The 14,750-nt window shown below is 41.3% G+C and overlaps 1 protein-coding gene across 3 annotated transcripts in view; it reads right to left on the reverse strand.

Moving 5' to 3' along the window:
• Window positions 1–3,186: 3,186 nt before the first annotated feature.
• Window positions 3,187–14,750, reverse strand: part of slc5a9 (solute carrier family 5 member 9) — a 57,845-nt gene continuing 46,281 nt past the window's right edge. For 2 of the 3 annotated variants that reach the window (XM_078561160.1, XM_078561162.1), the window contains 5 exons: window positions 14,348–14,498; window positions 10,594–10,762; window positions 7,825–8,040; window positions 4,929–5,076; window positions 3,187–3,868 (listed from right to left, as the gene is read on the reverse strand). In XM_078561160.1, the coding sequence (XP_078417286.1) occupies window positions 3,669–3,868; window positions 4,929–5,076; window positions 7,825–8,040; window positions 10,594–10,762; window positions 14,348–14,498 (884 nt within the window). In that variant the 3' untranslated portion in view covers window positions 3,187–3,668. The remainder of the gene's footprint in view (window positions 3,869–4,928; window positions 5,077–7,824; window positions 8,041–10,593; window positions 10,763–14,347; window positions 14,499–14,750) is intronic. The other variant, XM_078561161.1, reaches the window with a different exon arrangement.

The raw sequence follows: 14,750 nt of genomic DNA on the forward strand, positions 1-14,750 counted from the left end.
TTTATTATTCATTCACAGGATGCAGGCATCGCTGGCAAGACCAGCATTTATTGACCATCGTTAATTGCCTTTGAGAAGGTGATGATGAACCCCCTTCTTGAACCTTTGCATTCCTTGTGGTGTGGACATATCCACAGTACTGTTATGGAGAGAGTGCCAATATTTTGACCCAGCTACAGTGAAGGAACAGCAATGTGTTTCCAAATCAGAATGGTGTGTGCCTCGGAGGAGCACATAAAGGTGGTGGTGTTCCCATATGCTGCCCTTGTTCTGCTAGGTAGGAGAGTCATTGGAAGATGCTGTCAAAGAAATCTTGGCAAGTTAATGCAATGCATCTTGTAAATGGTGCAGAGCCCACTGCAGTTAGTATGAGCAATGGAGAGAGTGATTGGTTAAGATGGTGGATGAGTTGTGCTTCAAGCTTTGTCTTGAATGGTGTTGAGCTTCCTGAGTGTTGTTGAAGCTGCATTCACCCAGGCAATTGGAGAGTATTCCATCGTATTCCTGACTTGTGCTTTGTCGATGAAGGACAGTTGGCAAGAGAACAAACTAAAAAGGCCCAATTAACTCCTGAAATCTCTAAACTGTTAAGCATCTCTTGTGAGGAACCTATCAAAACAGTTGTATTTGCCAATCTGGGGATCATGTTAACCCTCAGAACCCTTTGATGTCTTACTGCTGCAGGTATGGCATGGACTGCCACACTCTCCAAGGTGTTCTGTAACACTTGAAGAACATCTTGCAAAATCAGGGACTCCTGGAGTTATTTGACATCTCTTCCACGTGCAAGAACATATATTCTGTTGGTTCTTGTGTTTTCCTTCTCTATTAAATCCCATTTCACAACTCAAACATTTTTGTGAATGAAATGAATTAGTCTATATTGCCAATTTAGCAAAATGAGAATCTTGTCAACTGCAATTTAATGTTAATGTAATAGAATCTGCAGTGGCAGTGCCAGTTGATCAAAGGACCCATCCTTGACTAGTTAGCTATGAAGTGCTAATTAACAGAGTTCAAGGTGATGAAAAATAAAAACTGACGATCTGGCTCGCTTTGTTAAATCTGAACTTTGGATACTTTATGCAGTGTATATGTATGTATAAACATGTATGCATGTATACACATGTAAATAGGAAAACTTTATCTATTTAAAAAAACATTTTCAGAGACCATTCAACTTGTCACATCCATGGTGATTCTCTGTAAGGGCAATTCGGTTATTCCCACTCTCCCACCCCTGCCCTTTCCCAGTGGCCCTGCATTTTTTTCCGCTTTAGGGGCTCATTCAATTTTTTTGAAAGTCCCAATTGTATCTGCTCCCACCATGCTCTCAGGCTGTGTATTCCAGATCCTACCCACTTGCTGCTTAAAAATGCAGCCGGGATTTTACCAGCCTATTGAAGGCAGGCTGGAAGGTGGAAGGGATGGTAAAATGGCAGTGGCAGGCAATGGGAGGGATACCTGACATCCACCTGCTGCCATGTGGTGTTTCCAACCAGAGGTGGGCGAACAATTAAGGTAATTAATTGGTTTATCAATGGCCATTTTATGACTCTCCCAGCATTTTATTGGTGCAAGAATGGACCCTGCCGTGCAGGGAGTTTACCAGATACATTAAAGCAGCTTCTTGGGAGTGGGGGTGGGGTGCTTCCTTTCCTAAGGCTTCCTGGTCCATGGGGGGGGTCCCCTGGTGGCATTGTCTGCCCCCATAGCTCTAAAGCTGCTGCTGGAGGGTTCACCACTCCCCATGATTATCAGGACCTGCCTGCCTGGCTCTGGGACATCAAAATATTTCCTACCATTCCTTCGAGGGCACCTCAAGAGCTACCTCTATCTGTGGTGCTGCTGAGGCTGCAGAGTCTCTGATTGGGACAGCAGTTCAGAAAGCCAGACTGTCATCTATAATTGGATGACAGTCCCGGCGGCGGCTTCTTAGGGCAGAATTTTCTGCTCATCGGGCTGGCATGCGCCCGACCTGAACGAGAGAAAAATAGTACACAATGACATTGGGTGAGTGTCCTGATGTCATCGCACATTCTTGCAATATTTCGCTCAGTGAGCGTGCGCAATGGCAGCGTGCCCACTGACAAGTAAGAGGCCTATTAAGGCCTTTAATCAATTAATGAAGTCTGATTTTTCGCTGCCCGTCCAACTGTTCAGTTGGCGGCATGCGAGAAGGCCAAGTGGCCTTTCGATTTTTTATGAAGCCTCAGCCACGGGTGGGTTGAGGTTTCCAACGGGAGTTAAAAATAAAATAAAAATGTTGAAATCTCATTTATAACATGTCCTTGATCATGTGACTCTGCTCATGTGACAGAGTCACTTGCAGGGACATGTTTTTAACATTTTTAAAGTCTTTATTTATGTTTTTAAAAATCTTCAGCTCCCTGAGGCAGCTCTGTGCCTTGAGGGAGCTTTCAGTGTCCTCCACCACATACCCCCCCATCCAAACCCAGGCAGCACTGAGACACCCAGCGCGTGATTCTTGCTGGCTGGCTGTTAATTGGACAGCCAGTGTGAAATCGCAGTCAGGGCCTGATTACGGGCAGCAGTCGGTTTGGCAATCGCCCTTGGGCCTGCCCACCCGACGAGGTAAAAATCCTGCCCTTAATTGTCACTGCGGGTAAAATTGCTGCCACAGCCCTGTCATCCACCAGCGTGGGCCACAATGTTAGGACCCACAACGTGTTGCTAAAATCCCTGCCTAGTTCCTTATCACCTTATTTGATATCCTCTGGTTCTCAACCTTCCACCAATGGGGACTGTTTCTCTCTATCTAGTTTGTCTAGAGCCCTCATGAATTTGAACACTTGTATAAAATCTAATCTCAACCTTCTCTTCTTTAAGGAGACTAGTCCCACCTTCTCCAATCCATCCATGTAACTGAAGTTTCTCATCCTAGGAACCATTCTTGTAAATCTTTTCTGCACCCTCTCCAATGATTCCACATCTTTCCCAAAGTGCAGCACCCAGCATTGGATAAAATACTCCTGTTGAGGATTGTACCCTATGCCTCTATTTATATAGACCAGTATCCTGTATGTTTTTTGTTAAAAAACACTTTCTCAATCTATCTTGCCATCTTTGATGTTTTGAACACATATTCCCCTAGATCTCTCCATTCCTACACCCACTTTAGAATCATGTTTCGCTGAGATAGAATTTTAAATGAGATTAATTTTTACAAAAGCAAAGCAATGGTCTTTTATTGATTTACTGGGAAATATGCAAAATATTTTATGAGGAAGAAGTGAGCGGTGACAAAATAATAGTTTAGATTAAAAAAGACAAAGGGTGAAATTAAAATTTAAAACATCAAAATGAAGGAATGTGAAAGAGAAAATTGAGCAAAATTAGTGTTTCTTTTCCATTTTTATATAAAATTCTGATTTCTTTAAAAAAATTCATCTCCAGAAAAATGCATTACTTTAAGTGAGCTCCTCCTTGTAGCTTTATTATTGCAATGTTAGTGTTTATTTCAACAAAATGTCCCTTTAAACTTTGCAAAACTACTGGCACAGTGGAAACAATTATTAGATGCATCAATCAGTAATACAAAAATGAATACTTATAGAACAGATGCCATAAACGTATTGTTAGAAAGAATGATTTCACCAGTGAGCTACAAAACAGATCCTGCACTAAATAAGTCCCAAAAACTCCTCTTATCCAAAGTATCCCCAGAAGAAGACATTAATTGCCAACAAGATAATAACATTTATGTCACACACTTTTCGCCAAAAAGGTTCCTCTTCAATGCTGGTTAACCTTTTCTGAATGGCATCATTTTCTTCTTTTGAGAGTTCAGGTTTCTGCTGTAGGCTACATAAACAAAAAAATATTTTCTTCCACCAGGAAACTTCCACTGTTTCAACAAAGTAAACAGCAAAGTTAAATTAAATAAACAGCTGTAATAAACAAGCAGTGCTGAAATTATGTTTCTCAAAAAACTGCATTGAAGAATGACCAAATTTTGGGGGACAACAATAACCTTGCTGGAAATGTAACAGTGTTTTAATGATGTACATTATTAATGCACTAATTGCCAGCAAATTCAAGGGATTAAGGAGCTACAATGCAACTTGCAAATCTCCAGAATTGCTGATTAACACCACTCAGTTTGCTTTGCACAAACAACATCATGCCCATATAATCTCCATTATTTTTAAAGAACTTGCTTGGGTTGCACACTAATCTTGTCACAGAAAGTTAGGGCTGGAGTTTAACGATGTGATAATTGTAATTGCAATGCCGGTCAATCTCTGGCCCAGAATGGGACCAATTCAAACTGTTCAATCTCATTTCTGTGCATAACTGTTTGTTTGAGATCTTAAGAGGTCTCAGATTTTAAATTTTAGTTCTTTTCCTACTTTTCCTTTCTGCCTTATTTCTCTCTCTTAACCCCATCTACCCCTATATTTTTCATTGTGAATGATTTGATATGGCTTCATCCTGCTTTTCTGTCATTGCTCTGATTCTTTCTCACTCCTTAAATCTCAATGGCTAAGGAGCAACACTTAAGGTCCTGCTGTTCACCAAGATCCCAGATGCTCCATTAGCCTGATCATGCCATTGTAGCTTATACTTCCTGCAAGTTATGCTGCAATATTTTACAGCACAGTCTTTTATTCCGTGCTTTCTGTAAAAATCAACAATATTTCTTACTGTTTTCCTTTTTTCTACCTTTATGTTTTGATTCAGGCCTCCTTCCCCCTTCTGTGTCTTCCTTTGGCTATAGTGAATTTCCTGTCTGGAAAGCAGGTGATTTTAACCAAAGGTCACTGACATTTGTAGATCATTCAGCATAGAATGCATGCCTTCTCTGGACTGGAATCACTGGATGAACCACGAATACCATAGCTAATGTGTAGCATGTGACAATACCATCAATATTGGCCCTTTTCAGAAACTCATCCCTCATCTACCTGTTTCATGTAGTCCTTCATTCTCTGTAATAAATTGCACTTCATTGCTCTCAACGGATTCAGCAACTGTCTTTGGGCGGCTCCAGGAATCATCCATGTCATTCTCAGATGTTTGGTTGTGTCTAGTCCACCATGTTAATCGGACCAGCTTTGGAAATATAAAAAAAATGCAATATTTTACTCTGTGAATGACAGACTTCAGTAAACTATACATGCAGTTTTTTTTGTGTCACTATTGTATAATAGTAAAAAAAACTAATTCACTTGGCAAAATGCTGACCACACTCTGCTTTGTCCTCGAGTTAGATATATAGAAAAAAATAACAGGGGACTACTGTTTGCTGCAGCAGAGTCTTAAAAGGTCTTAAAAATGTAAATACTTTGCTGCTCTGCCCCTCTACATGTTAGAGATGGAATTGTGACTGGATGTATGACAGTTCCATTCAAATTGCCTACTGGCTGGAGCTAGAACATGTGTATCCTGCAAATGTGTAATAAAAGAGAGCTCTTGCAGCAAAACAATTAAATTCAACACAGTCTGCTGACATGTAATGATGTTTAATGCATATTTATTAAAAAGATTATATGAAAAATAATAGACGGTTACTCAAAGTTACAATAGAAAAAATACCTAGAAATTTAGAATAGTTACATGGATTTCAAAAAGGTAGGTCATACTTGACCAACCTTATTGAATTCTTTGAAAAACCAACAGAAAGAGTAGATAAGGGCAATGCAGTAGACATAATCCATTGGATCTGCAAAAAGCCTTGGACAAAGTGCCACATAGGAGAGCACATGATCTGACCTTAGCCGTGGAAGTCAGGGAACAAGTAGTAGAAAGGATAACAGCCAACTATAAAACAGGAAACAGAGTAGGGGGTTAAAGGTTGTTACTCAGACTGGTAAAAGTTGCAAAGTGGTGTTTCACAGGTATTGGTGCTGGAGCCATTGTTACTGACTATTTCCATGGACTTGAGAATCACAACTATAATTTCAAAATTTGTGGACAGGGTGATGTTGGTTCCAAACCCAAAGACTTTTATAGGATTTAACCACGCATGCACCCAAAACATCCTCCCCTTGCACTTTCCCCCATATCTCCAAAACCTGAGTCCAAATCATTTATATATACAGTTGAACAAAAGTAGTTCCAGCACAGATCCTTGAGGGACACTATTTTCCACTTTGTCACTTCAAGAAACTCCCCTTAACCTGTTACCCTGTTTGCTAATTTGTAAGCATAATTCAATCAATTCTGCTATCTGTCCCCTTACTCCATGTGCTCTGATTTTTGTCATGGCACCTTACTGAAGGCCTTCTAAAAGTCCATGTATATTAGACCCACTCCATTGCCCTTATCTGCCCTTCCTGTTGTTTTAAAAAAATCACTAAGATGGATTTCTAAAAGAATGGTCATTTTACACAATGTTGATTAGTTCTTAATTATATTTTCTTACTTGAAATGTTTTATTATCTCATCTTTTAGCAAAGAACCTAGTATTCATCCTTCCACTTACCTTATGCTGACTAGTCTGTAGTCCTCTGGATTGGTTGTTTAGTTTTATATTTTTTAAATTTATTCTTTCATGGGATGTGGGCATCGCTGGCAAAGTCAGGATTTGTTGCCCATCCCTAATTGCCCTTGAACTGAGTGGTCTGCTAGGCCATTTCAGAGAGCAATTTAGAGTCAACCACATTGTTGTGGATCTGGATTCACATGTAGGCCAGAGCAGGTAAGGATGGCAGATTTGCTTCCTTAAAGGACATTAGGTGAACCAGATGGGTTTTTACAACTATTGATAATAGTTTTATGGTCCCCATTCCTGAATTAGTTTTCAATTCCAGTTTGTATTAATTGAATTTAAATTCCACCAGCTGCCCTGGTGGGATTTGAACCTATGTCCCCAGTGTGTTAGCCTGGGCCTCTACCAGATCTGTGGCATTAGCACTGCACACAAGAATGCTGTGGAATACAGAAAGTTCTCCACATAAGGCACAAAGAAAAGTGAAGCACTAAGGTCTTGGAGTTAATGCACCATATTAGTTTCATGGGTAGGAGACAAACGATTCAATACTGCTTCAGTGCTGAATAGCAGCTGAAGTTTGATTATAAAACATCATATCTTTTTGGTCTAGATATCAAATCAAATCCTAGCTCCATTTCACAATGGAATAGATTGATTCAAGCTGGCTCCATGAATCCTTTCTTCATGGCTGCTGAGGTAATTATGCAATATATCAGTGCTAGCACTTTTGAGAACATAAGAAATGGGAGCTGGAGTAGAGCCATATTGGCCCTCATGAGCCCGCTTCATTATTCAGTAAGATTACATCTGATCCTCTACTTCATCTCCGCCTTCTCACCCTATCCCCATATCCTTTCATTCACCTAGTGCTGGAAAATCTATCAGTCTTGAATATATTCAATGACTAAGCAAACACAGCCCTTGGGGATAAAGAATTCCAAAGGTTCATATGTAGTCCTGATCAATGTGTTCTCTCATATTTAGAACAGATTTGTTTTCCTCTAATACAGAAATCTAAGTGAAGGCTCAAAATGATGCAAACCCAGGTTAGAAATTGTAGTAGAGGAGACCAATCGAGAAAGTGGTTAGCTGGTGCCTGGGTTGGGTTTTCAAAACCAGTATAATGGGAGATGGGAAGACTACAATTTAAGATGAAATAAGGTTAATCTTTATTAACCTTATATATTACATAAATAGATTTTATGGATTATAAATTCAGAGTCCTTTTCAAAAAACCAAAGATTCCCAGGTAAGAGTTTGGAATACTCTTCAGTAATCGAAAAGCCAATTTTATACACAAATACTAAAATCAAAAAAGATGCAGTTTTGTTAAAGGGTCAATTAGATGCTCAATACCTTTTACTTACATTTTCTTCCTTAATTGCTGGAGTTAACAGACTGACGATAGTGATAACGATTGCAGTTATTCCAGATAGTATCATAGCAAAGTAAAGGTAATGCACGTCCTTGAGGATACCAGGCCTGTTGTCCAGTTCACCACATGATGGCGCTCCATAAACAAATTCCATGATCATGCGAATAAGGCCCACAGTCAGTCCTACCATAAGGCCCCAGAAAGCACCCTGTGACAAAAAAAAGTTCCACTGCTTTTACTACATAGTTTCCAGCAAAGACAATTCATAATCCAGGTATAGCATTTACAGCTCTTATGTTGTCAGCTGCCAGATAAAGAGTTGCTCCAGTGGAGTAACTTTGAACAACCTACATTGTAAAAATGAAATTCTTTACATATTTATATTGGATAACTATGTCATAATCTTTTATGCTAGGAATGTGACTCTTTACAATTTGTCATAGTGTTACTCATCTGCTATTTTAGTTCCAAATGGAATTTTTCCTGTTTTGCAAGCCTGAAAAGGACATTAAGTCAATAAGCAGAATTTAATGCCCACCCATGGTAAGTTTGGGGGCAGAGATGTATTTAATTAGGTGGGAGGAAGGCAGGTGGGGTCCCGACTGGCTTCCCATCTCCAACCTGATTAAGGAAGGAAGGCTGATGGCCACCTTGCTCCATCACCATCTGAAGCCCTTAAGTGGGCAATAAATGCCCACTTAAGGGCTCCATCATGTCACTGCTGGTATTAACCCTGCAGTGAGTGGGGGGCTCATCATTCAGAGAGCATGAGAAGCAAACCTATGCGGGGTTGCTTGAGGGCTCCCAGGGGGGCGGGGGTTCCTTGATCGAGGGATCTGGCATCGGGAAGGGCGGGGCTCTGAAATCCCCTACCCCACTCCCCGCAATCCCCTCCCCACAACCTCCCCCCTCCCATCATCACTCACCTGTGGCCTGGGATCCAGCAATGATATCTTGGCATGGGTGTAGTACAGGGAGCAGCTACCATCTCCCCAGTGGGGCTGCCATTCATAGAGCTTAGAAGTGTTGGCCAGAGTTCCAGCCGTGGGGTCTTTGATCCTGGGAAAGGCCTGCCGCTATCCAGTTAAGTGCCTGAATGGTATTTAATATGGCAGGCCTTCTCTAAAAGAGGCAATGAGAGGCTCTCAAACTCTCCAGCCAGCAAGGTAGACCTCCATCACCTCCCAACCAATGTTTCTGAACTTTGTTATAGTTATGTTTATCCTTTTTGATGCTATTTGCACTAAAATTGTCAATCCACTGTGTCACAGTGGATGTCATGATATACCAGATATTGAATCCTTTGCATAATTCTGTGGGAGAAAACCTAATGCTAATACAAGCAGTTCCTGGATTCTAAGTCCCGGAGTACCAGACCAGGAAAGTGCAGATGGTCACTCAGCGGGGTGGGGAGGGGAGATCTGGGAAGGTGGGGAGAGAGGGGTGGGATTCTTGACGATGAGGCCATGAGGTAAGGGAGTACCTAGAGGGAGGGTGCCCAATGTGGAAAGGAGGCTGTTGAGGGAGGCTAGAATAGCCACTTGGCTGAACGCATGAGGTTTTCTCCCAGCCAGTTGGGTGGGATCACTGCTGATTTAGAACCATTCTAAACACAATACTCTTTTACTAAAAGAAAAGTTCCCTTCAGCAGCATGGGTTATTTTTGAGTCATCATTTGGAGCCCAAGCAAGGTGACTTGCTAAGTTTCCCCCTTGCCTCTGAACTCCTCCAGCCCTCTCAAAATTGAGGCTGGGTAGGAAACTGCCCTTGAAAAGTCATTAATTGCTCAGTTAAGGGCCTCAATTGGGCTAACTTGGGGCAAGAGTTGGTGGGCTGGCCTAGCCCTTGCCTGTCCCACCATAAAATTGCTGACAGGCCAGGGCTGAGGGAGGCTGGTGGTGGGGAAGGCCATCTAGGGAATTTTGCAGGCCCTCTCTACTTGCAAATCCACTGGTGGGGACTGTAAAATTCTGCCCCATATGTTTTTTGAATACTGTTCTGCCCACTCAAAAACTACCAGCACGAACATAAGAGAAATTAGATGAAGGATCCATGATCTCAACTGGTGTGATGGAGGAGCTACCACAGTAAGGCTCAGTGGTCAGGCCAGAATGGACAAAAACACAACAAGGGTCATGATCAACTTTTCAATGTTGGAAAATATGTACAGGTAGAATTAGATTAAAACAGAATTGGGGCTTGACAGTAATAACCACACATCAAATGTCATTCCAATAATATCTATACTTGTATCTGGAGAATAGCCACTTGGCTGATCGCATGAGATTATACCCCAGCCAGTTGGGTGGGATCACTGCTGATTTAGAACCATTCTAAACACAGTACTCTTTTACTGAAAGAAAAGTTCCCTTCGGCAGCATGGATTATTTTTGAGTCATCATTTGTGAAAGAACTTTCATTTATATATTTTGGAAGACATCATCCATAAAGATTTATGGTTAGCTTCAGCAGATGGAGCATTAAAATGGGGTATTAAATATCAGTAACTGTAGCATCTCCCATCTGGTGATCCCAAGCCAATAAAGGAAAGATTAGGAAGACCGACCAAAAGTTTGGTTGACTGAGAATTTAAATTCAGTTAAAATAAATAAATCTGGAGCATAAAACTGGTATCAGTAAGTGATTATTAACTGGTCAGATTGCAGTAAAACTCCAATTGGGTCGCTAATGTGATTGGGGAATAAATCTGGCCATCGGGAGTAGCACCAGGCATACCTGAAAATGTGGTGCTAATTCTTACCTGCTCATTGACTCTCTTCCAGAATACTGCCATAATGAACAGTGAGGTGATTGGCGGTGCTAGGTAACTAGTAATAGACTGAATGTAGTCAAAGAGCTTGCCACTGTTAGCTGTCTGGATAATAGGGATCCACACTATACTGATGGCAACTAGGAAAATAATAAAGATCCTGCGAAAAGAAAGAAATTAATGCAGAAGCACAAGAAAAGTAATTAAAATGCCTTATTTCCCCTGCTGGAGAGGATAACCATGATAAATAATAGGGAATAACATTCAGGAACTTCTTCTGCACAGGTTCCATATGACTACAGCAAGGTCTCTGTGCTGATTCATTTCTGTCCATCAACTATCTTTATTTATAGACACTGCTAATAATGTCAAAAACACGGAAGAGATCTTTTTATTACTACAAGAAAACAGGACAGTGGAGTAAACCAGTTGATGCTCTTGCTTGCAGTTATGGAGTTTGAAAACTAAAGGATGCATGTCTTTCCTTTTGAATAACAGTTGGACAAATAATTTTCCATGAATCCCTAAACAATCATATATTAAGATGGTGAAAGATGTTTCACAACCTTCATTTATATATGGTTTAAGAAAAATATTACAAGGCACTTCACAGAATAAACATATGGAAAATGGATACCAAGCCAATAAAGGAAATAAAGGAAATATAAAAAGGACTGACCAAATGTTTGTTAGAAGAGATATGGAGAATTTGAAATCAATTAAAACAAATAAATTTGGAATATAAAGCTGGTATCAGGAAGTGACCAGATAGTCGTAAAAATCCAATAGGGTCACTAATGCAATTGGGGAACAAATCCTGTCATCAGGGGCAGGATTCATGGCCATCCAGTGTGAAAGGCTCGCTGAGAAGCATGGGGTGGGGGTGGGAGGAATGCGAGCACAAAGGTCTGCGCATGCACGGGGGAGCGCACACTAAAAGCTCCCTGAAAGCAGGAAGCTGCCTCAGGGAGCTGAAGAATTGTAAAAACAAAAATAAAGATTTTGAGAATGTGAAAAACATGTCCCCTCATAGGACTCACTCACGTGAACAAGGACGTAGTAAAAATGCTGTCAAAACGCTTTTTAAAAAAATTAATGTTGGAAACCTCATCCCGCCCATGGATGAGGTTTCCTAAAAAATCCAAAGGCCACCTGGCCAATTCGCCTGCCCGCCAACTGTAAGGTTGGACGAGCGGTGAAAAATAGCTTTTAATTAGGCCTCTAATTTGTCGGCAGGCGCGCTGCTGACTCTCGTGCGTGCCTGCCGACCGAAATATCACGCGAGTATGCAATGACATCGGGACACTCGCCTGACGTCATCATGCACTGTTTTACACCCGATTGGGTCGGACATGCACCCAAGGATGCAAAATCCTGCCTCTGGAGTAGCACCAGGCATACCTGAAAATGTGGTGCCAACCTGATACAGCTACAGTAGGACTACATACATAAACTGCAGAAGCAATGTGCAAAAGGCTGAGTTAACAGTACAAGCACATGCCTATTAGCTGCTATAAGTTAGAGCAACACAAGTTATGTTTCGGATGTGAGTGTGCTGAGTATCCTACATTAGCAGAAACTACTCATGTGAACTGCATGTGTATAAGCCAAAAGAACATTAATCTAAAAATATAGTTTAATGTAGAAAATGGTCAATGGGTGTAAAATAAGTTTGAAAAGAAGAGAAAACATCATAGGCTGCATGTGTAAACCATGGGAAATATATTTTTCTTTGGTGTGTTAGCTGGAAGATCCTCCCTAAATGCATTCACTTTTCTCCCTGTCCCTCTCCTTACCATAGGCACTCCCATAACTAGATTCAAGCACAGAAAATTTCATTTTATAACCAAGTTATGCTGAAGTTTGCATTCTGCTTACAATGTGCTATTGAATCACTTCAGTTTGAAAGTTCTAATATAACTATTGGGCTGATTTTCATCTATCGATTTGTTCACACTAAAAACAGGTCGGCAGTGAGATGCAAATCAGAAAAGACAGAGCTTCCTGTGTACTTCACACCATTTCTTTCCCCCACACCTGCTCCAATTTTGGAGGAGTTTTGAACTGGGTGGCCAGCTTTCCTTCATGAAAGAGGTGAGCCTCATTAATAGATTTAAACTGGATGCCCATAAAGTGTTTCAGACTGGGATGGAATGTTGAGTTTCCGCCCAATGACATAGTGCATGCTGTTTCCACTTTCGAGACCACCTTGAGCCTGTTCCTGTCTCCTCCTGCCCACCCTGCAATCCACACACTCCCCACCCCCGCCCCAACCAACTCAGCACTCCCCAGAACATCCCTTAAGTTGTGGCCAACAGCATGCAGTATCAGGCCAGATTTTCCTCCTCAGATCGGTGAGCAACAGCAAGGTGCCCATTTGTTAATGAAGGCTGAACCTGAATGATCTTTGGGTCTTCTGCCTGCTGCATGGATGGGCACCATAGGCACCCAGTCAATGTAGCAACCAAGCTAAAGGTCCAATCCCTGGTTGCACAGCATTAATAACTGCCAGAATTCCAGTTCTAATCACATTGAATTTTTTTGTCTAATTTACTTTAAAAAAGGCTGGAATTTTTCAACTTCCGCAGGAGTGTCATGTGGGCCATATCCATTGACTTTCATGATAAAGAAAATTGGGCAGTGGTTATAATGGGTAGGCTATTCAATATCCCCTGTTTTACATCCCCAGCATTGGTGAAAGTTCCAGTGAATGATTCCATAATTCCAAGTGTAAACTTAATTAATTCTAGGAATTATACCCATGAAAATTTCAGAGTTTTCAAGAAGAGTGGGGTAACTAAAAGGAATTGTCACAAGGGAACAAAAATTTGAAGGGCAAAATAACAATGCAGCCCATCACTTCACTTGCTCTTTAATGGCTCTTGCATCAAGTGCTTGTAAGGTGGGTTTCCACCTTCGTCTCTTGAGAGCACATCCCTTAGGTCAATACTGCAACATGTCCACATGAAATTGAAGCCAAGTTTCAGGGCACTGCTGTCCATTATTATCCCTGCACACATGCAAATTCTATGCTGCATAGTCACACTTGTGTCTTTGCACCAGATTGTTGAGCTCAACATCTTCCCCTCTGCTTAGCAAGGTGGGTTAATACATCCCATGCCCACATCTTGGCAGGAGTACCTAAATGAGTAAAGTTAGCTCTCATCATTCTGGCATGATCTCTCTCATGTAACAACATGTAGAGCATGGCTTTGTTGTAATTGGGATGCTTCTAAAGACCCTCTAGCACAAAGGTTAGACAGCTATATAGATCTCATTACGATGCAGCCAAGACAAGTGGTGGCACAACTGTCAGTGGAAAGAGGAGCCTTTACCGATAAAGGTTTGCCACCGTGAAGTTTGCTAACTTCTCTCTGCAGATGTTTGGGAATAAATGGGGATGGAAGAGAACATGACACCCCTCTTGCAGCAAGGCAACCTGGCATACCTCCGCTGGAAATGAAGTTCTGATGGTTTCAAGAATGTGTGGCCTATCTACAATGTCAATTTTATTCCTGGGTAGGAAGGTGAAAATCTATCCTTAAGTGTCTGGAATACCCCTGGTGTGCCCTTTTGAACATGGTATGAAGCTCCCTCTTGGTCTTAGCAAAAGCATGGCTGCCTAAATAGCTGTCTCAATCAAGGCCCACCTGAAACAAATAACAGATGAATCTCCAGTTAGTGATTCTTACTAATATTCCCCTGTATTTTTTTTCTTATCAGTCTTGTTGAAATGCGAAGTTACCTGCCAATAATCATCAGCTCCAGTTCAGTGGCGTTTCTGCGGATTCGCTGCCAGATATCGATGGTGAAGAGTGTGCTGCTGCTGTTAAAGATTGAGGTAAGTGAACTCATTAGAGCAGCCATCATAACTGCTATCATCAGCCCCCTCAAGCCTGGTTCAAAATAAACAAAGAAAATAAAAGCAATCATATTTAAAATAAATTATTTTTGATGTGTGGGGACAGAAATGGCAGCCAACATCCAGAATTTTTTCTGAAAACCAGAAATCCCTAAAATGTAAATTAATGCCAATAACAATGGGTAGAGTTTTCCATTTTTGAAACTAAGTGCAGTGGTAAGCAGGTTCCACGGTGCATTTACCCTGGGCAGAGTGGTGGGAAATCGTACCTGATTTCACGCTTGGA

The sequence above is a fragment of the Cetorhinus maximus genome, chromosome 17 (genome assembly GCF_964194155.1).
Source record: "Cetorhinus maximus chromosome 17, sCetMax3.hap1.1, whole genome shotgun sequence".
NCBI lineage: Eukaryota > Metazoa > Chordata > Chondrichthyes > Lamniformes > Cetorhinidae > Cetorhinus > Cetorhinus maximus.